General features: G+C 42.4%; 1 protein-coding gene across 2 annotated transcripts; it reads left to right on the forward strand.

Moving 5' to 3' along the window:
- The first annotated feature begins 2,155 nt into the window (after positions 1-2,155).
- On the forward strand, positions 2,156-21,694 carry LOC132781180 (tumor necrosis factor alpha-induced protein 8-like protein 1). 2 transcript variants are annotated; one of them, XM_060785198.2, is made up of 3 exons: positions 2,156-2,421; positions 12,498-12,677; positions 20,079-21,694. In XM_060785198.2, exon 3 carries the CDS (start codon positions 20,084-20,086, stop codon positions 20,642-20,644), a length of 561 nt encoding a protein of 186 aa, XP_060641181.1. In that variant the 5' UTR covers positions 2,156-2,421; positions 12,498-12,677; positions 20,079-20,083; the 3' UTR covers positions 20,645-21,694. The 2 variants fall into 2 exon arrangements, with proteins under 2 accessions (XP_060641181.1, XP_060641182.1); XM_060785199.2 differs by having other exon boundaries at positions 20,082-21,694.
- The last annotated feature ends 449 nt before the right edge of the window (positions 21,695-22,143 follow it).

Genomic DNA, 22,143 nt, shown 5'->3' on the forward strand with positions numbered 1-22,143 from the left:
ACCTGCATCCAGAGAGCACTGAACTCAGCTGACGCTAGATCTGGGCCAAACTTGGCACACAGACCCAACATGGCCAGCTGTGCATACAAGCTTGGTTTGGGAAGGATTGACCCACAATTCTGGGAATGGTAGTTCACTCACATTCTTATGTATTTTCTAATGGGAACATTCATAAACAACGAAATCAAAGAATGGCTTTCCCCCCTAATAAATATTAGAATGCCAATAAATATAAATAAATAGTATTTATATCATATTTATATTTATATATAATGATATATTATTATATATAACATTATATATATGTATATAATAATAATAATAATAATAATAATAATAATAAACTTTATTTATATCCTGCCCTTTTCCCTCACAAAGAGACTCAAAGCGGCTTTCAACAGTGAAATGATAATGAAGATATATTGCCTTGTAAGGAATTTCCAAAAAAAACACAAAAAAACCCATTGGCATTTTTATTTTATTTTTTGCATATGATATTGCATATGATATTTGCATATGATATTGCTGTTAGCTAGAGGGAAACAGTTCTAGTTACGAATAGTTTGCATGGATTTTCCTTTAAAAGTGCCTTAAACTCGAGTGAATGGTAAAATATGTTATACTTACTTTGTACAAGTTGCCATCTACATACAGATCTAGACATGTTTCATTATTTCTGAACGTATATTTTCTGATTATATATGAGATTGTGTCAAATAATTAATTAAAAAGGGGAAAAAACAGTGAAATGCAGTATAAAATCAGCAGCAATCAAATACAAAACATAATAAGCAATTACTAAAGCAAACATAAATAAACATGTATCTCTATCTATCTAAACAGAATACAGAATGTCTATTGGAATTTTTATTTTATTTTTTTATTATTGTTTTATTATTATTTTGATGTCATTTTGATAATGTTGTTGTTGCCTGTTGTATATGTTTTGATTTTATGCTGTATTATGTTGTCTGGGCTTGGCCCCATGTAAGCCGCTCTGAGTCCCCACCGGGGAGATGGTGGTGGGGTAGAAATAAAGATTATTATTATTATTATTATTATTATTATTATTATTATTATTAAAATTAGAAAGGGTCCCCAAAGGTCATCCAGTCCAACCCACTCCCTGCAGGCAGGAAAAAGAGCAATCCAATCCTTCCCGACAGATGGACATCCACCTTTTCATAGAATCATAGAATCAAAGAGTTGGAAGAGACCTCATGGGCCATCCAGTCCAACCCCATTCTGCCAAGAAGCAGGAATATTGCATTCAAATCACCCCAGACAGATGGCCATCCAGCCCCTGTTTAAAAGCTTCCAAAGAAGGAGCCTCCACCACACTCTGGGGCAGAGAGTTCCACTGCTGAACGGCTCTCACAGTCAGGAAGTTCTTCCTCATGTTCAGATGGAATCTCCTTTCTTGTAGTCTGAAGCCATTGTTCCGCGTCCTAGTCTCCAGGGAAGCAGAAAACAAGCTTGCTCCCTCCTCCCTACGACTTCCTCTCACATGGCTATCATATCTCCTCTCAGGCTTCTCTTCTTCAGGCTAAACATGCCCAGCTCCTTAAGCCGCTCCTCATAGGGCTTCTTGATCATTTTAGTCGCCCTCCTCTGGACACATTCCAGCTTGTTAATATCTCTCTTCAATTGTGGTGCCCAGAATTGGACACAATATTCCAGGTGTGATCTATTTTTGTTGTGGATGTATCTCTATGCATTGCAGAGGGTTTTGCATCACGGTTGGAGGCTGAGAGAGTGTGACCCTTCTTTCCTCCCAACTCAAAGTCCAAATACAAACACGGGCTACAAATAAAGTTGTGTATTTATTTAGCATTTATTTATTTTATTTTTCTTATTTTATTTTCCTATTTTCTTATTTTTTCTTATTTTATTCATTTATTATCATTTATTTTCTCATTTATTTATTTATTTATTTATCTGAAGCTGAGAGTATGTGACTTGACGAAGGCTTGAGCCTGGATTCGAACCTGGGTCTCTTATGGTTACTGACTTTGCCTTGTTTTCCTTTGCCTCTCCGATTCCATCCCCAAACCCCGCCCCCTTTTGTTGCTGCATTTCCATTGGCCGCTTCGTAGGAGGCCCTGCTCCGCGATTGGCCCCCTCGGCTGTCATTCCATCCCCCCTCCCCTTTCTCTTTGAATTTGAAACTTTATCTCTCTCTCTTTCAGAGTCTTAAAAGCGTCAAGTTTCAACCTTGGATCCCAGGAGGGATTCCGATAGCAAAGCCCCCACGCCCCCCAAGGAAGAAAAGAAGGGATACAAAGCCATTGCTTTAAAGCTATACAATTTTTCATTTTGCAAGGAAAAGGCTCCGAATTTTGTATTTGCAAGAAAAAAAAAAGATTTAGGGGTTGAATATATATACTGCAAGGCCCCGATCTTTGGATGCAGAACATGCAGGTAAGAAAAGGAAGGAAAAAGGGATCCAGAGGGCAGAAAAGGATTGCACGGACTTGATCTCAGCGGGGAAAAATGTGCCGAGCTCATGCTTTTCTGCACTGAATTTTCTGCCCTTGTTTTAGTCGGAAGACGAGAAATGGGAGGACCTTCCAAAGAAAGGAGAAAATAATATAATGCTGTTATTTGCTATCGGAGCAGAAAACAATAGCCTCTTCCCCTCTGCTTCCTCCTTTCTTTTCCCATTCTGCATTCTTTCCTTCCTTTTCCCTCCTTTCATCTTTCTGTACTTTGCTTCTTTCCCTTCTTCCTTCTTGATTCTCTTCCCCTCCTCCCTTTCCTCTTCATCACTCTTCTTCTCTTTCCTCCCTTCTTCTCTTCCCTTCTCTTTTTCTTCTTCCTTTTTTCTTTCCCCCTTCTCCATTCTTTTCTTCCTTTTCCCGTTCATCTTTCTGTACTTTGCTTCTTTCCTTTCTTCCTTCTTCATCATTCTCTTCCTCTCTTTCCTCCTTCCCTCCTTCCTTTCTTTCACCCCTTTCATCTTTCTGTACTTTGCTTCTTCCCTTCTTCCTTGATTCTCTTCCCCTCCTACCTTTCCTCTTCATCACTCTTCTCCTCTTTCCTCCCTTCTTCTCTTCCCTTCCCTTCTTCTTTTCTTCCTCCTCCTTTCTTTCCCCCTTCTCCATTCTTTTCTTCCTTTTCCCGTTCATCTTCCTGTACTTTGCTTCTTTCCTTTCTTCCTTCTTTATCATTCTCTTCCTCTCTTTCCTCCTTCCCTCCTTCCTTCCCCCTTTTCATCTTTCTGTACTTTGCTTCTTTCCCTTCTTCCTTCTTGATTCTCTTCCCCTCCTCCCTTTCCTCTTCATCACTCTTCTTCTCTTTCCTTCCCCTCTTCTTTTCTTCTTCCTCCTTTCTTTCCCCCTTCTCCATTCTTTTCTTTCCCCCCGTTCATCTTTCTGTGCTTTACTTCTTTCCTTTCTTCCTTCTTTATCATTCTCTTCCTCTCTTTCCTCCTTCCCTTCTTCTTCTTTTCTTTCCCCTTCTTCATTCTTTTCTTCCCATTTCATCTTTCTGTACTTTGCTTCTTTCCCTTCTTCCTTCCTGATTCTCTTCCCCTCCTCCCTTTCCTCTTCATTGCTCTCTTCTTCTCTTTCCTCCCTTCTTCTTTTCTTATTCCTCCTTTCCTTCCCCTTCTCCATTCTTTTCTTCCTTTCCCCGTTCATCTTTCTGTACTTTGCTTCTTTCCCTTCTTCATCATTCTCTCCCTCTCTTTCCTCCTTCCCCCTTTTTCATCTTTCTGTACTTTGCTTCTTTCCCTCCTTCCTTCTTGATTCTCGTCCCCTCCTCCCTTTCCTCTTCATCACTCTTCTTTTCTTTCCTCCCTTATTCTCTTCCCTTCCCTTCCTCTTTTCTTCCTCCTCCTTTCTTTCCCCCTTCTCCATTCTTTTCTTCCTTTTCCCGTTCATCTTTCTGTACTTTGCTTCTGTCCTTTCTTCCTTCTTCATCATCATTCTCTTCCTCTCTTTCCTCCTTCCCTTCTTCTTCCTTTCTTTCCCCTTCTTCATTCTTTTCTTCCCTTTTCATCTTTCTGTACTTTGCTTCTTTCCCTTCTTCCTTCTTGATTCTCTTCCCCTCCTCCCTTTCCTCTTCATCACTCTTCTTCTCTTTCCTCCTTTCTTCTCTTCCTTTTCCCGTTCACCTTTCTGTACTTTGTTTCTTTCCCTTCTTGCTTCTTCATCATTCTCTTCTTCTCTTTCCTCCTTCCCTTCTTCTTCCTTTTGTTCTTCCTTTCTTCTTGCTTCTCCTCCTTTCTTTCCCCCTTCTTCATTCATTTCTTCCTTTTCACTCCTTCTTTCTGAGCTTTGCTTCTTTCCCTTCTTCCTTCTTGAGATTCTCTTCCTCTCCTCCCTTTCCTCTTCTTCATCATTCTCTTCCTCTTTCCTTCTTCCTTTCCTTTTGCTTCCTCCTCCTTTCTGGTTCTTCATTCTTTTCCTCCTTTTTCCGTTCATCTGTCTGTAGTTTGCTTCTTTCCCTCTTCTTTTCCCCTCCTCCCTTCCCTCTTCATCATTTTTTCCTCTTTCCTCCTTCTCTTCTTCCTTTATTTTTCCTCCTTTCTTTTCCCTTCTTCATTCTTTTCTTCCTTTCTCCGTTCATCTTTCTATACTTCGCTTCTTTCCCTTCTATTTCTAGTTTCTCTTCCCCTCCTCCCTTTCCTCTTCATTGTTCTTTTCCTCTTTCCTCCTTCTCTTCATCTCTTCCTACTTCATTTCCACTCCTTGACTTTGCTCTTTCTTCTTCCTTCTCTTCTTCTGTCCATCTCTTCTTCTTCATTTCCTTTCTCCTTTCCTCCTTTCTCACTCTTTCTGTTCTTCTTATTCTTGCTCTTTCCCTTCTTTTCCCTTCTATTCTTTTCTTCCTCTGATTTCCTTCTTTTCCCCTTCTTCCACTGCCAAGCTTGTATGTAACTCATTGTACTTGTTATTAATATTAACTTCCACAGTATATTATTATTATTATTATTATTATTATTATCATCATCATCATCATCATCATAATCTTTGTCATCATCAGGTAGTCTCTGATATTATTATTATTATTATTATTATTATTATTATTATTATATCATTTCTTGTAAAGGCAGAATCAAGTAAGCAAGGTAAAAATAAAGAAAATTATAATAAAGAATAAGTGGTACAGTGAATAATAATAATAATAATAATAATAATAATAATATTTCAAGCCTATTTATTTATTTACAATATTAATGTTCCATCCTTCTCATGCTGAAGGGGGCTCAGAGCGAATCACAGAACACATGCACAGCAAACATTCAATGCCGTTTACAAACTGACAGACAGACAACTGTACATAGAAGTATATATAGGCTTGCCCATCTTCGGCATCTTGGAGGCTGTGCTCGGTTCTGGCCACAGCAGGGAGGAGCTGTCCCTCCACTTTCCTTGCCAAAGAGTTTTGCTTATAAACTTCCTTCTTGATTGAATTGCTGGCATTTTTTTGCATTTCCTTATGGATGCCTTAAATACTTCCCCACATTAAAGCAGTACCTATTTATCTACTCACATTACTGTTTTCAAAACTGCTAGGTAGGCAGAAGCTGGGCTAAAAGCCAGGAGCTCACCCTAACCCGGGCTTCGAACTGTCAAACTTTTGGTTGGCAAGATTTACTGCAGCTCATGGTTAACCAAGCCTAGAAGCAAGGACTTGCTGCTGTGCTAAAGCCCGGCTCTATAATAATAATAATAATAATAATAATAATAATAATAATAATAATGAAAGGGAAATAATACTAGTAGTAATAATAATATTTCAAGTCCAGAAGCAAGGACTTGGGACACTTTATGAGCAGAAAGAACTTATTAAGGTAAAGGTAAAAGTTTCCTCTGACATTAAGTCTAGTCGTGTCCGACTCTGGGGGGTGGTGCTCATCTCCATTTGTAAACCAAAGAGTTGGCGTTGTCCGTAGACACCTCCTAGGTTATATGTGGCCAGCATGATTACACAGAGTGCCGTTACCTTCCTGCAAACGTGGTACCTATTGATCTACTCACATTTGCATGTTTTTGAACTGCTAGCTTGGCAGAACCTGGGGCTAACAGTGAGAGCTCACCCCGCTCCCCAGATTTGAAATGCCAACTTTTTGGTCAGCAAGTTCAGCAGCTCAGGACTTATTAGAAAGGATAATAATAATAATAATAATAATAATAATAATAATAATAATAATATTCAAGCCCAGAAGCAAGGACTTGGGACACATCATGAGCAGAAAGAATCTATTAGAAAGGGCAATAATAATAATAATAATAATAATAATAATAATAATAATAATAATATTTCAAGCCTAGAAGCAAGGACTTGGGACACATCATGAGCAGAAAGAACCTATTAGAAAGGGAAATAATAATAATAATAATAATAATAATAATAATAATAGTCTTTGTGGCTCAAGGTGGGTTACAGTATAATTACAACATATAAACATTGTAAAAATACCACCAACACACATATTAAAATGTATTTAAAATAATGCTTGGGGAGGTAAAAGGTAGGCCCCCAAAGGCATGATAACCTCCCATCATCCCCAACATTAGTAATAAATGCATCTGAAGTGCGCCCCCTCAAAGGAAGATTTTAAATGAGGTAAATCTTTTGGGCTGTCTCTCTGGGATGGGGCTCGGGGGCACTGTTATGCAGTGGCCCCACTCCTTCCTGGAGGGATGGACTCAGATGGTGGTGCTGGGGGATTCCTGTTTTACTCCCTGGTAACTGGCCTGTGGGGTCACCCAGGCTTCAGTCTTGTCCCTCATGCTGTTCAGCATTTGTATGAAACCACTGGGAGAGATCATCCAGAGTTTTGGAGTTTGGTGTCAAATTTATGCCGATGACGCCCAACTCTTCATCACGCCTTTCCACCGAAAGCCAAGGATGCCATCCTGCCCCAAAACCAGTGCCTGTCATCAGTGATGGACTGGATGAGGGCTAATAAGTTTATCTGTCCAAATGTATTCTCCCCTATGAAGCATCAAGAGTATTAAGATTGTCTGGAGAGGCCCTGCTCTCAGTCCCACCACCTTCACAGGTGCGTCTGATGGGAACGAGAGACAGGGCCTTTTCTGTGGTGGCTCCTTGGCTATGGAATTCCCTCCCGAATGAAATTAGATCTGCCCCCCCCCCCCCCCCCCCCCGCTTCTGACCTTTAGGATGCTAGTGAAAACTTGGCTGTGGAACGAAGCTTTTGCAGAATGATGTCTGAGACCGGCAATTGACCAAAGTTACTGACCACAATATATGGACTGAATATATGGACTGAGTTGACATGATTTTACCTTGGCGAACAGCTGTTATGTAATTTATCCTATACTATCCGTCCCCTGCCACGTGTTGCTGTGGCCCACATGGGGGTTCTGTGTGGGAGGTTAGGCCCAATTCTATCGTTGGTGGGATTCAGAATGCTCTGTGATTGTAGGTGAACTATAAATCCCAGCAACTACAACTCCCAAATGTCAAGATTCTATTTTCCCCAAACTCTACCAGTGTTCACATTTGGACATATTGAATATCTGTGTAGAGTTTGGTCCAGATCCATTATTGTTTGAGTCCACAGTGATCTAGGGATGTAGGTGAACTACAACTCCAAAACTAAATGACACTGACCACCAAACCCTTCCAATATTTTCTGTTGGTCATGGGAGTTCTGTGTGCCAAGTTTGGTTCAATTCCATCATTGGTGGGGTTCAGAATGCTCTTTGATTGTAGGTGAACTATACATCCTAGCAACTACAACTCCCAAATGGCAAAATCAATTTTTTTAGTGAAGGACATACATTGGGTTGTTAGGTGTCTTGTGTCCAAATTTGGTGTCAATTCCCCCAGTGGTTTTTGAGTTCTGTTAATCCCACAAACGAACATTACATTTTTATTTATATAGATGTATTGGTTAATTTTAATGTTGATGTATGATATTTTAGATTTTAGTGTTAGCATTGAATTTTTGCTGTCAGCCGGTCTGAGTCCCTCTGAGTCCCTTCAAATAAACAAACAAATAAATAAATAAGTTGGAGATAAATCCAGACAAATTTGAGGTACTCTTGGTTCAGTTGGAAGGTGAACGAAGGTATGGGATTTCAGCCTGTGTTGGATGGGGTCACACTCTCCCAGAATACACAGATCCACAGTCTGGGGGTATTTATTTATCGTGTCAGGAGCAACCAGTTGATTAAATGTCCTTTGACCACTATCTGTCCACTTGGAGTGCCTCTGGTGTTGCCGCAAGAAGGTCCTCCCTTGTGCATGTAGCGGGGCTCAGGTTGCATTGCAGCAGGTGGTCTGTGGTTTGCTCTTCTCCACACTCGCATGTCGAGGATTCCACTTTGTTGCCCCGTTTCTTAAGGTTGGCTCTGCATCTCGTCGTGCCAGAGCGCAGTCTGTTCAGCGCCTTCCAAGCACCCAGTCTCCTGTGTGCCCAGGGGGGAATCTCTCATTTGGTATCAGCCACTGATTGAGGTTCTGGGTTTGAGCCTGCCACTTTTGGACTCTCGCTTGCTGGAGTGTTCCAGCGAGTGTCTCTGTAGATCTTAGAAAACTATTTCTTGATTTAAGTTGTTGACGTGCTGGCTGATACCCAAAGAGGGGATGAGCTGGAGATGTCATTGCCTTGGTCCTTTCACTATTGGCTGCTACTTCCCGGCGGATGTCAGGTGGTGCAATACCGGCTAAACAGTGTAATTTCTCCAGTGGTGTAGGGCGCAGACACCCCATGATAATGCGGCATGTCTCATTAAGAGCCACATCCACTGTTTTAACGTGGCGGCATGTATTCCACACTGGGCATGCGTACCCAGCAGCAGAGTAGCAAAGCGCAAGGGCAGATGCCTTCACTGTGTCTGGTTGTGATCCCCAGGTCATGCCAATCAGCTTTCGTATGATATTGTTTCTAGCACCCACTTTTTGCTTGATATTCACGTAGTGCTTCTTCTAGGTCAGAGCACGGTCCAGGGTGACTCCCAGGTATTTGGGTGCGCTGCAATGCTCCAGTGGGATTTCTTCCCAGGTCATCCTCAGAGCTCAGGATGCTTGTCTGTTCTTAAGGTGAAAGGCACATGTCTGTGTTTTAGATGGATTAGGGATCAGCTGGTTTTCCCTGTAGTAGGCAGTAAGGACACCTAGAGCTTCGGAGAGCTTCTGTTCTACCATCTCAAAGCTCCCTGCTTGAGCGGTCATGGCATGATCATCAGCATAGATGAAGCTCTCTGTCCCTTCTGGCAGTGTCTGGTCATTTGTGTAGATGTTGAACATGGATGGAGCAAGCACGCTCCCCTGAGGCAGGCCGTTCTTCTGTTTCCGCCATCTGCTTCTCTGGCCCTAGAACTCAACAAAAAAGCTCCTGTTTTGTAGCAGGTTTCCTATGAGGCGGGTGAGGTGGTAGTCCTTTGTGATATTATACATTTTTCTCAGGAGGAGGCGGTGGTTCACAATATCATAAGCCGCTGACAGGTCTATGAAGACAGCTCCTGTGATCTGCTGCCTTTCAAAGCCATCTTCTATGTGCTGAGTCAGGTTCAGCACTTGCAATGTGCAGCTTTTGCCTTTCCTGAAGCCAGCTTGTTGTGGAATTAGACATGGGTGATCCTGGACTTATTGCTGACTCTGGAAACCCAGGTGTCGGCGGTGGCCAGGAGTGCCTTTGCACAGTTAAAACTTGTGCGCCAGCTGTGCCTGTACCTGGAGACGCCAGACTTGGCCATGGTAGTCCACGCCTTAGTCACATCCTGCTTGGACTACTGCAACACTTTTTATGTGGGGCTGTCTTTGAGGATAGTTTGGAAGCTACAATTAGTGCAGAGATCGGCAGCCAGGTTACTAACCAGAGTGATGTACAGAGAGAGAACCACTCCCCTGCTACAGGAGCTCCACTAGCTGTCAGTATGCTTCTGGGCTAAATACAAAGTGCTGGTTATCTATATACCGTATATACTCGAGTATAAGCCGAACCGCTTAAATTTACCACAAAAAACTGGGAAAACGGATTGACTTGAGTATAAGCCGAGAGTGGGAAATTCAGCAGCTACTGGCACATTTCAAAATGAAAATAGATACCAATAACATTACATTAATTGAGGCATCAGTAGGTTAAATGGTTTTGAATATTTATATAAAATTGTAATTTAAGATAAGACTGCCCTAACCCTCTTCAATGTAAATGTGCTTACGTATCCTTCTAATAATAATAAAGACAGTAAAATAATAAATGTAATAATAATAGAGTGAAATAATAAATGTAATAATAGCAATCATAAATAGAGTACAATAATAAATGTAATGATAACAATTATAAAATAAAATCATAAATGTAATGATAACAATGAAGTAAAATAATTATAATAATAAATCGAGTAAAATAATAAATGTCATAAAAATAATAGTAATGACAGAGCAAAATAATAAATCACCTTGACTCAAGTATAAGCCGAAGGGGGCTTTTTCAGCCTAAAACAAGGGTTGAAAAACTAGGCTTATACTCGAGTATATACAGTATATAAAAATGCTCTGTGCATAATGAGTACCCAAAAAACAAAAGAACCAATGAACGAAATCCACCAAAATTGGCAACAAAACGTCTCACAACACAAGGAGTGACCATCACTCAAAAAATTATGATTTTGTCATTTGGGAGTTGTAGTTGCTGGGATTTATAGCTCACCTACAATCAAAGAGCATTTTGAACTCTATCAACAATGGAATTGAACCAAACTTGGCACACAGGACTCCCATAACCAACAGAAAATACTAGAAGGATTTGGTGGGCATTGACCTTGAGTTTGGGAGTTGTAGTTCAGCTACATCCAGAGAGCACTGTGGACTCAAACAATGATGGATCTGGACCAAATCTTTGATACTGCATCTTTCATATACATATATATGTGTGTGTGGCACGAATACACACTATGCCCAAATATAAACACAGATGGAGTTTGGGGGAAATAGATCTTGACATTTGGGAGTTGTAGTTACTAGGATTTATAGTTCACCTACAATCAAGGAGCATTCTGAATCCCACCAACAATGGAATTGGGCCAAACATCCCACATAGAACCCTCATGACCAACAGAAAATTTTGTGTTTTCTGGTAGTCTTTGGTGACCTTTCTGACACTCCCCTGGTGACCCTCCCCCGGGGTCTTGACTTTCCAGGTTGAGAAATGCTGTCTTAAGGCCATCCAGTCCAATTCCCTTCACCAGGGCAAGAAAACATAATAAAAGCCCTCCTGACAAAGGGCCATCCAGCCATTCACACACACACATATATACGTATATGACAGATGCAGTATCATAGATTTGAAAGGGACCCCTAAAGAAGGGCAATGATATGTTGCATGTCCCAGAGTAGGCAAACCAGACAATCTCCACATCAACACTGGCAAAGAAACAGCAAGAAATATTGTTTATCAACAAGCATAAAGAAATTACATATATTAGAAACCAACACTTTCTCATTACTTTGTTTTCCAGATCACCAGACTGGGCCACAGCAACCCGTGGCAGGGGACCGCTAGTTACTTATAAAGTCCTGAACAGTTCAGGTCCACACTATTTGAAACTGTATTTATGCATACAAACCAACTCAGGCACTGCATCCATGGAGGAGGCCCTGCTCTCAGTCCCACCTCTGTCTCAAACGCAATTGGTGGGAACGAGAGAGGGGGCCTTCTCCGTGGCCGCTCCCCACCTGTGGAACTCCCCCCTGAAGAACTAACCATGCCCTCCTCTCCTCTCCTTTAAGAAGCTTCTAAAGACCCATCTGTGCACTTTATCATATGGAGAGGAGGAGGATTAGCATCCCTTACATCAGGGATCCTCAAACTTTTTAAACAGAGGGCCAGGTCATGGTCCCTCAAACTGTTGGAGGGCCGGATTACAATTTGAAAAAAAATATGAAAGAATTCCTATGCACATGGCACATATCTTATTTGCAGTGCAAAAACACTTTAAAACAATACAATAATTAAAATGAAGAACAATTTTAACAAATATAAACATATTAATATTTCAATGGGAAGTGTGGACCTGCTTTTGGATGATGAGATAGGATTGCTGTTGTGTGCTTTCAAGTTGTTTCAGACTTAGGTTGACCCTGAGTGAGGGCCGGGTAAATGACCTTGGAGGGTCGTATTCGGCCCCCGGGCCTTAGTTTGAGGACCCCTGCCTTATATACATCCCCACCTAGACACCGATTACTTACCTCAGCCTGTGTATGTCATATGTTACACTACGCTTTTAACATATGGTGTTTTAATTGGTTTCACACCTTGTGTTTATTATGTGTAATTTCTTTTAGCCTTCGGCTTTGGTTGTTTCATAAGTTATTATACTGTGTTTATTCTATTTCATGTTTTATCTTGACTGCTGTTTGATTACTTTTGGGCATTGAATGTTTGTCATTTGTGTTATTTTTTGGAAACCTTTCTGAGTTCCTTCAGGAAGAAAGCAAAGGTTATAAATAAAGTTTTGTTCTTGTTATATTATTATTAAAATAATAAAAAAAACATCTTATGTGTTGCATAGATTGAGATGCTTTCCTGATGCCAGTGGCTTGGACTACAACTCCCATCGTCCTGAAGGAAGAGTCAATGCCATGAGAGAAAAGGAGAGTCGACGCCTTGTGAAATCCCCTGGAAGGAGAGGCCGCTCGTAATCTTAACGCAAACACGGCTCACGCCTTCACCTTTATTTGCTGATCGAAAGGTGAATCACTCCCTTTGGCAATCCGGTTTTCTGTTTATATAGGGGTTATTTACTCCTCTGGAAGTAAGACTTCCGGCTTGTAAATCCAGACATTTAGGAGCTTTGAAAGGAGCATGTGAATCCCGAAACCCCATGTGTTTCGATAGTTTTGTCTCCATGCAACTCTATGGGATTTACTCTCGTTGTTGTTTTTCCAAGCAGAAAGCATGTTTTTGGAGGAAAAACGCTCTGCGCAGAACTCATTTTACCTCCTCAGAAAATGGGTTTTCCTGCACGGAAAACACTTGAAAATATTTGAGGGTTTTCTGCACAGAAACATTTCTTTTGTCCACAGAAAATACAGGGAAATAGAAGCTGCTTTTCTGTGGAGAAAATCTGCTTTTGAAAACACTTCAAAATATGCAAGGGTTACCTGTACAGAAACAAGAGTATTGAAGGAACTAGCAGAAGTCATTTCAGAACCAATGGAATCATCTTTGAGAGTTCTTAGAGAAGGGGACAAGTCCCAGAAGATTGGAGGAGGGCCAGTGTGATCCCTATCTATCTTCAAGAAGGGAAAAAGGACGACCCAAGCCATTACCAAAGTCCAGTCAACCTCACGTTGATACCAGGCAAGATTCTGGAAAGATCATTAAGGAAGTGGTTTGCAAATACTTAGAAAGGAATGCAGTCATCGCTAATAGTCAACATGGATTGATCAAAAACAAGTCATGCCAGACTAATCTGATCTCTTTTTTTGAAAGAGTTACAAGCTGGGTAGATGCAGGGAATGTTATGGATGGAGCATATCTGCACTTCAGGAAAGCTTTCCTTTGACAAGGTCCCCCATGACCTTCTGGCTAGGCGAAACTATGGTTAGGTGGATCTCTAATTGGTTAAATAATAATAATAATAACAATAATAATAATAATATAAAACTTTATGCCCTGCTCCATCTCCCCCAGGGGGACTCGTTGCGGCTTACATGAGGCCACACCCATCAATACAGTACAAAAATATAACACAAAAACATAGAACCATGAAAAATACATAAAATGCAAAACTAATATAATAAGCGACACAATGGTATAAAATCAAACATTAAAAACACAGAAGATTTCACTGGGCAGGGCCGAATTCAAGGATAAAATTTTAAAACACTGGGAGATAGGACAATGTAAATTATAAGGAGGAGGATCCGGTAATGAGGAAGGATTTAATTGCACGAACCATAAAATAAAGTGCTTCTAAGGGCATTTTGTGCAAAGTTTGGTCAGGGAGTATCTTACATTTAATCACTGAAGGCACATTAGAATAACCAGGTTTTCAGATTCCTCCTGAAGATTGCCAGCTTGGGGGCTTGCCTAATATCTCTGGGGAGTGAGTTCCAGAGCTGGGGGGCCACCACAGAGAAGGCCCTCTCTCTTGTCCCCGCAAGTCACACTTCTGATGTGGGCAGGAGTGAAAGAAGGGCGTCTCCAGAAGATCGAAGGGATTGTGTGGGTTCGTAAATGGAAATGCGATTGCGCACGTAGGTGGGTCCCAAACCGTTCAGGGCTTTGTAGGTGAAGACCTGCACCTTGAACTGGGCCCGGAAAATAAACGGCAGCCAGTGGAGCTACTTAAACAGGATGGTTGACTCTCTGTAATTCGCACCGGTTAATAATCTGACTGCCGTCCGTTGGACCAATTGGAATTTCCGGGCCGTCTTCAAGGTCAGCCCCACGTAGAGCGCATTGCAATAGTCCAATCTAGAGGCAACTAAGGCGTGGACCACTGTGGCCAAATCTGACTTCACGAGGTACGGTCGCAGCTGGCGCACGAACTTCAATTGTGCGAATGCCCTCCCAGCCACCGCCGACACCTGAGCTTATCATAGAATCATAGAATCAAAGAGTTGGAAGAGACCTCATGGGCCATCCAGTCCAACCCCTGCCAAGAAGCAGGAATATTGCATTCAAATCACCCCTGACAGATGGCCATCCAGCTTCTGTTTAAAAGCTTCCAAAGAAGGAGCCTCCACCACACTCCGGGGCAGAGAGTTCCACTGCTGAACGGCTCTCACAGTCAGGAAGTTCTTCCTAATGTTCAGATGGAATCTCCTCTCTTGTAGTTTGAAGCCATTGTTTCGCGCCCTAGTCTCCAGGGCAACAGAAAACAAGCTTCCTCCCTCCTCCCTGTGGCTTCCTCTCACATATTTATACATGGCTATTATATCTCCTCTCAGCCTTCTCTTCTTCAGGCTAAACATGCCCAGTTCCCTAAGCCGCTCCTCATAGGGCTTGTTCTTCAGACCCTTGATCATTTTAGTCGCCCTCCTCTGGACACATTCCAGCTTGTCAATATCTCTCTTAAATTGTGGTGTCCAGAATTGGACACAATATTCCAGATGTGGTCTAACCAAAGCAGAATAGAGGGGTAGCATTACTTCCTTAGATCTAGAGACTATGCTCCTATTGATGCAGGCCAAAATCCCATTGGCTTTTTTTTGCCGCCACATCACATTGTTGGCTCATGTTTAACTTGTTGTCCACGAGGACTCCAAGATCTTTTTCACACGTACTGCTCTCGAGCCAGGCGTCACCCATTCTGTATCTTTTCATTTCATTTTTTCTGCCAAAGTGGAGTATCTTGCATTTGTCACTGTTGAGCTTCATTTTGTTAGTTTTGGCCCATCTCTCTAATCTGTCAAGATCGTTTTGAATCCTGCTCCTGTCCTCTGGACTATTGGCTATCCCTCCCAATTTGGTGTCGTCTGCAAACTTGATGATCATGCCTTCTAGCCCTTCATCTAAGTCATTAATAAAGATGTTGAACAGGACAGGGCCCAGGACAGAACCCTGCTTGCGGCACTCCACTTGTCACTTCTTTCCAAGATGAAGAGGAAGCATTAGTGAGCACTCTCTGTGTTCGTTCACTTAACCAATTACAGATCCACCTCACCGTAGTTTTGCCTAGCCCACATAGGACTAGTTTCCTTGCCAGAAGGTCATGGGGGACCTTGTCGAAGGCCTTCCTGAAATCCAGGTACGCTACATCCACGGCATTCCCCGCATCTACCCAGCTTGTAGCTCTATCAAAGAAAGAGATCAGATTAGTCTGGCATGACTTGTTTTTGATAAATCCATGTTGACTATTAGCGATGACTGCATTTGTTTCTAAGTGTTTGCAGACCGCTTCCTTAACAATCTTTTCCAGAATCTTGCCCGGTATCGACGTGAGGCTGACCGGACGGTAGTTGTTTGGGTCATCCTTTTTTCCCTTCTTGAAGATTGGGACCACATTGGCCCTCCTCCAATCTGCTGGAACTTCTCCCGTTCTCCAAGAACTCTCAAAGATGGTTGCCAATGGTTCCGAAATGACTTCCACTAGTTCCTTCAATACTCTGGGGTGTAGTTGATCTGGCCCTGGGGACTTGAACTTGTTAAGAGCGGCCAGGTATTCCTGGACGACTTCTTTCCCAATTTGGGGTTGGATGTCCTCCAATCCCTCATCCACTCCATCTTGCTGAGGTTGAAGACTCTCTTTTTGTGAGAAGACCGAGGCAAAGAAGACATTAAGTAGTTCTGCTTTTTCCCTATCCCCTGTCAGCATTGCCCCATCTTCTCCTCGAAGAGGTCCTATCGCCTCCTTGTTTTTCCTTTTTCTACTGACATAAGAATAGAAGCCCTTTTTATTGTTTTTAATGTCCCTGGCAAGTCTGAGCTCGTTTTTTGCTTTAGCCTTGCGGACCTTTACCCTACAGGTGTTGGCTATTTGTTTGAATTCTTCTTTGGTGATTTCTCCCTTTTTCCACTTCTTGTGCATGTCTCTTTTGTGTCTTAGCACAGTTAGAAGTTCTTTGGACATCCATTCTGGCTTCTTTGCACTTGTCCTATTTTTTCTCTTTGTTGGCACAGTTTGCAATTGCGCCTTGAGTATTTCACTCTTGAGAAATTCCCATCCATCCGTAACTCTCTTGTCTTTTAGTATCTGTGTCCACGGAATGCTGCTCAGCGTTTCCTTCATTTTTTGGAAATCAGCTCTCCTAAAGTCCAAAATGCGGGTTTGACTTGTCTTAGTTTCGGCCTTCCTTTGTACCTCAAATTGCAGGAGCACATGGTCACTTGCCCCTAAGGATCCTACCACTTCGACTGCATCGATCAGGTCCTCCGCATCTGTTAGGATGAGATCAAGAGTAGCCAATCCCCTTGTTGCCTCTTCTACCTTCTGGACCATGAAATTGTCTGCAAGGCAAGCGAGGAATTTGTTGGACCTTGTACTCTTGGCCGAGTTTGTTTTCCAGCAAATATCGGGATAGTTGAAATCGCCCATGACTACTACATCTCTTCTCTGTGCCTGTTTGGTCAACTGTTGGCAGAAGACTTCATCAAGTTCTTCCTCCTGGCTTGGGGGTCTGTAGTAGACGCCTACAACGACATCTTTTTGAGTCCCAGTTCCCTTGATTCTTATCCAGATGATTTCAAGCTGGTTTCCCAGATTGCTGTCTTGAATCTCTTCTGCAGCATAAGAGTTTTTGACATATAAGGCTACTCCGCCTCCTCTCCCCTTTGTTCGGTTTCTGTGAAAGAGGTTATACCCCTCGATATCTACATTCCAGCGATAGGAGTCATCCCACCAGGTTTCAGTGATCCCTATGATATCATATTTGTGGTGTTGTGCTAAAAGTTGGAGTTCGTCTTGTTTATTTCCCATGCTCTGTGCATTAGTGTAAAGACATGTGAGTCCCTGAGATCTTCCCTTGAGCTGTTTAATTGGGATTATTCAAGCGTCAGAGCCGAATCAAAGAGGACACCCAAGCTGCGGACCTGCGATTTCAGGGGGAGTGCAACCCCGTCAAGCACAAATTGCCACCCTATACCTCGATCCGGCCTATGATTGACCTGGAGGACCTCTGTCTTGTCGAGATTGATCCTCAGCTTATTCATCCAATCACCCAAAGGGTGATTCTCCCCAGTGCTTCCTCTTCATCCTGGAAAGAAGTGACGAGGGGAGTACCATAAGCAGGGCTCCGTCCTGGGCCTGGTTCTGTGCCTTCATGACTTAGATGAAGGGTGAGAAAGCATGATCATCAAGTTTACAGACGACACCAGATTGGGAGGGGGAGCCAATACTCCAGAAGATAAGAGCAGAATTCAAAACGATCTTAACGGATTAGAAAGATGATTGGCCAAAACTAACAAAATGAAGTTCAATAGGGATAAACGCAAGATACTCCACTTAAGCAGAAAAAAGGAAATGCAAAGATACAGAATGGGGGACAATGCCTGGCTCGACAGCAAAACGTGTGGAAAAGATCTTGGAGTCCTCGTGGACAGGAAGGGGAACATGAGCCAACAATGTGATGCAGCAGCAAAAAAAGCCAATGGGGTTCTATTCTATTCTGCCTTGGTCAGACCACTTTACTTGGAATCACACTGTGCCCAATTCTGGGCACTGCAATTGAAGGGAGATGTTGACAAGCTGGAATGTGTCCAGAGGAGGGTGACTCAAAGGATCAAGTGTCAGGAGAACAAGCCCTATGAGGAGTGGCTTAAAGAGATGGCATGCTTAGAGGAGACATGATGAAGGCTATGAATAAAAATGTGAGGGGAAGTCATAGAGAGGAGGGAGCAGGCTTGTGTTCTGCTGCCCTGGAGACTAGGATGCAATGAAACAATGGCTTCAAACTACAGGAAAGAAAGGAGATTCCACCTGAACATGAGGAAGATCTTCCTGACTGTGAGAGACAGCTGTTCAGAAATGGAACTCTGGAGTGTGGTGGAGGCGCCTTTCTTGGAGGCTTTGAAACAGAGGTTGGATGGCCATCTGTTGGGGTGTGTGTGCTTTGAATGTGATTTTCCTGCTTCGTATCAGAATGGGGTTGGACTGGATGATCCACGAGGTCTCTTCCAACTATGATTCTATGATTCAGAAAATACAGGGAAATAGGTGTGGTTTTTCTACCCAGAAAACCTGTCTTCTGTATTGACTTTCCTCTCGCTGCCCATCTGCCTCTTTCTCTTTTTTCATCCATTAAATTATTCAGACCTTTTTCTTGGAATGGCTCCATGAAACATTTGATCCGTTTGGATTTCTACAACTATAAACAAAAGAACAAAAGGGGGATGTGGTTTTCGGTAACTGAGCCTTTGCTGCTCCTAGAAATAGGGCGGTCATGCTGAGGGTCTTCAAAAGAAATGCGGGGCAAGGGACATCGATACGAATATTGTACGGTCTGGACTTATCCTTAATAGAATTATAAAACCTGAAGTGTTGGAAAGGTTCTCATAGGACACCTAATTCAACCTCAGAAATACCATAAAACATGGCCTCCTAACCTTGGGAGGAAGGCCTCCAAAGAAGGAGAGTCCACCACCTTCTAAGACAATCTATTCCATCTTTGATGATCAAGAGGTTCTTCCGCTGTACTTTTCTCCTAAACATGAATCCCTTTGATGGGATTTCTAGTCTCTGGAGCAACCTTCACCATCTCCATAATGTATCTCCAGATACTTACAAATTGCCACCATCTTGGTCTTCGGCATACCCTAGTTAGTGGCGAACATTAGCATCCTAAACATGGATAAAAGTGAACCCTATTGAAATGAATGCCCTATAGAGTTGTCCTGGAGAACTTCTTATAGAGGTGTGCTCTAAGGGTTTGCTAGGTCCTCCAGGGCAACCTTTGTGTTCATTCGAAGAGGGAGGTGGTTGGTTGGGTTTCAAAGCACTTCTCCGGAAAACAAAACCATTGTGCACGGAAACTGAGTGATACATTGTATGTTGTCAGGAGAACCAGCTTCAGAGATTAAGACGTAGAACGACGGGTTCAAATTGTAGGAAAAGTGTCCACTGAAATATTAGGAAGGACTTCTTAAGAGTTTTTCTTAATGAGGTGGTAACAAATACGATAACAATGAGATGATGACAGTGATATGATAATAGGAAGATGATAACAATAATATGATGCTGATGATATGATAATGAAAAGATGGTAACAATGGTATGATGGTGATGCTTTTTTTCCGAGTCAGAAGTGACTTGAGAAACTGCAAGTCACTTCTGGTGTGAGAAAATTGGTCATCTGCAAGGGTGTTGTCTGGGGACACCCGCAAGTTTGATGTTTTACCATCCTTGTGAAAGGCTTCTATCATGTCCCCGCATGGAGAGCTGGAGCTGACAGAGGGTGCTCAACCCACTCTCCCCGGATTCGAACTGCTGATCTGTTGATCAGCAGTCCTGCCAACACAAGGGTTAAACCCTTTGCGCCACCGGGTCTCCATATGGTGATGCTGATGGTGTGGTAGTGAAAGATGATAACAATAGTATGGTGGTGATGTTTATGTGGTAATGAAGATTATGACAATGGGGTGGTGATGGTGTCAATGGCTGTTCTGTTTTTGGTGATAACAAAGATCTCCTTCTTTCTTCTCTCTGCAGTAGAGATGGATACCTTCAGCACCAAGAACCTGGCTTTGCAAGCGCAGAAGAAGCTCCTGAGTAAGATGGCCTCCAAGAACACAGCCAGCCTCTTCATCGACGATACCAGCAGCGAAATCCTGGATGAGCTCTACCGGGTCACCAAGGAGTTCACCCGCAACCGCAAGGAAGCCCAAAAGATCACCAAGAACCTTGTCAAGGTCATCGTGAAGCTGGGTCTCCTCTACCGCAATGGGCAGTTTGGCCCCGAGGAGCTGGCCCTCCTGGAGCGCTTCCGCAAGAAGGTCCATGCTTTGGCCATGACAGCTGTCAGCTTCTACCAGGTGGACTTCACCTTTGACCGGCGGGTCCTATCTGGGATGCTCAATGAGTGCCGGGAGCTGCTGCACCAGGCTATCAACACCCACTTGACCGCCAAGTCCCATGCCCGTATCAACCACGTCTTCAACCACTTCTCAGACTACGAGTTCCTCTCAGCACTTTATGGGCCTGCCGAGCCGTACCGCTCACACCTCCCCAGGATCTGCGAGGGGCTCAACCAGATGCTGGATGAAGGCAACATCTGAGCACTGAGACTATTGAGGACAATTTTCTCCAAACTTCTCTGTTAACTACTGAGGACCATCTTCCTCGAACCTCTCCATCCACTATTGAGGAGCATCTTCTCTGAACTTCTTCATCAACTATTGAGGAGCATCTTCTCCACTCACTATTGAGGAGCATCTTCTTTTAACTTCTCCAGAGACTACTGAGGACCATATTCTTCAAACTTCTCCATTGATTATTGAGAAGCATCTTCTCTGAATTTCTCCATCGACTATTGAAGAGCATCTTTGAATTTCTCCATCGACTATTGAGGAGCATCTTCTCTAAATGTCTCCATCAACTATTGAGGAGCATGTTCATCAAACTTCTCCACTGACTATTGAAGAGCATCTTCTCCATCAACAATTGATGTGCCTCTTCTTTTAACTTCTCCACTGATTATTGAGAATCATATTCTTCAAACTTCTCCATTAACAATTGAGGAGCATCTTCTCCGATTTCTCCATTGACTATTGAGGACCATATTCTTCAGACTTCTCCACCAACAATTGAGAAGGAGCATCTTATTTGACTTCACCAACTACTGAGGAGCATCTTCTCTGAACTTCTCCACTGACTATTGAGGAACATCTTATCCAAACTTCTCCATCAACTATTGAGGAGCATCTTCTTTGACCTTCATTATCAATTATTGAGAATCATATTCTTCAAACTTCTCCATCAACTATTGAGGAGAATCTTCTTCTGAACTTCTCCATCAACCATTGAGGAGCATCTTTTTCGAACTTATCCAAATTTGGATAAGGTTTCCCTTTGTAAAGGGAGGATGTGTGGCCTTAAAATGTTTAAGGATAGACTCTATTTGAACACGGAATCTCTGTTTGTTTGTCAAGACTAATCCTCCAAAACTGCCCTTCGTGGGATTTCTAGAGAGCTTTAGTGTCTCTCCAAAGGACAAAGGATTCATGGATTAATTCTCCTTTGACGAAGCAAAGCCTGGGCATGTTATTTTCTTGGATAACGATAAAAAGCTGAGTTTGCAGATGTGAAATAAAGTTGGTTTTTTTAAAGTTGTTTCTAAATGGTTTAATGTCACCTGTTCAAGCGATTGAACGAAATGCACGGTGGCTCAGGTACCCCTAAACTACATTAAAGCAGGGTTAGGTCTACTACTACTACTACTACTACTACTACTACTACTATTTTTATTATATTTATTTATATCCCACTTTTATCTCTCCTGAAGGAGACTCAAAGCAGCTATGTATCTATTATTATTATTATTATTATTATTATTATTATTATTAGCTTGGGTACCCGCCGTTATCCGGGTTATTAGAAAAAAATGTTTTTAATTTCACAAAATGCATAAGGTTGTGGGTGAACTGCAACTCACATCATGCCATGTTCACCCCCTGAAACCCCATCAATACTTAAAGTTTGTTATGTTGGGCAAGTTTGCTCTAGATGCATTATTGGTGGGGTTTGGTGTGCTCTCTGGCTGCAGGATGAATTACAA

This window comes from Anolis sagrei, chromosome X (genome assembly GCF_037176765.1).
Source record: "Anolis sagrei isolate rAnoSag1 chromosome X, rAnoSag1.mat, whole genome shotgun sequence".
Taxonomy (NCBI): domain Eukaryota; kingdom Metazoa; phylum Chordata; class Lepidosauria; order Squamata; family Dactyloidae; genus Anolis; species Anolis sagrei.

Bases quoted from the DNA above. Each gene is read 5' to 3' on its own strand.
- LOC132781180 (XM_060785198.2), top strand. From the start codon at position 20,084: ATGGATACCTTCAGCACCAAGAACCTGGCTTTGCAAGCGCAGAAGAAG.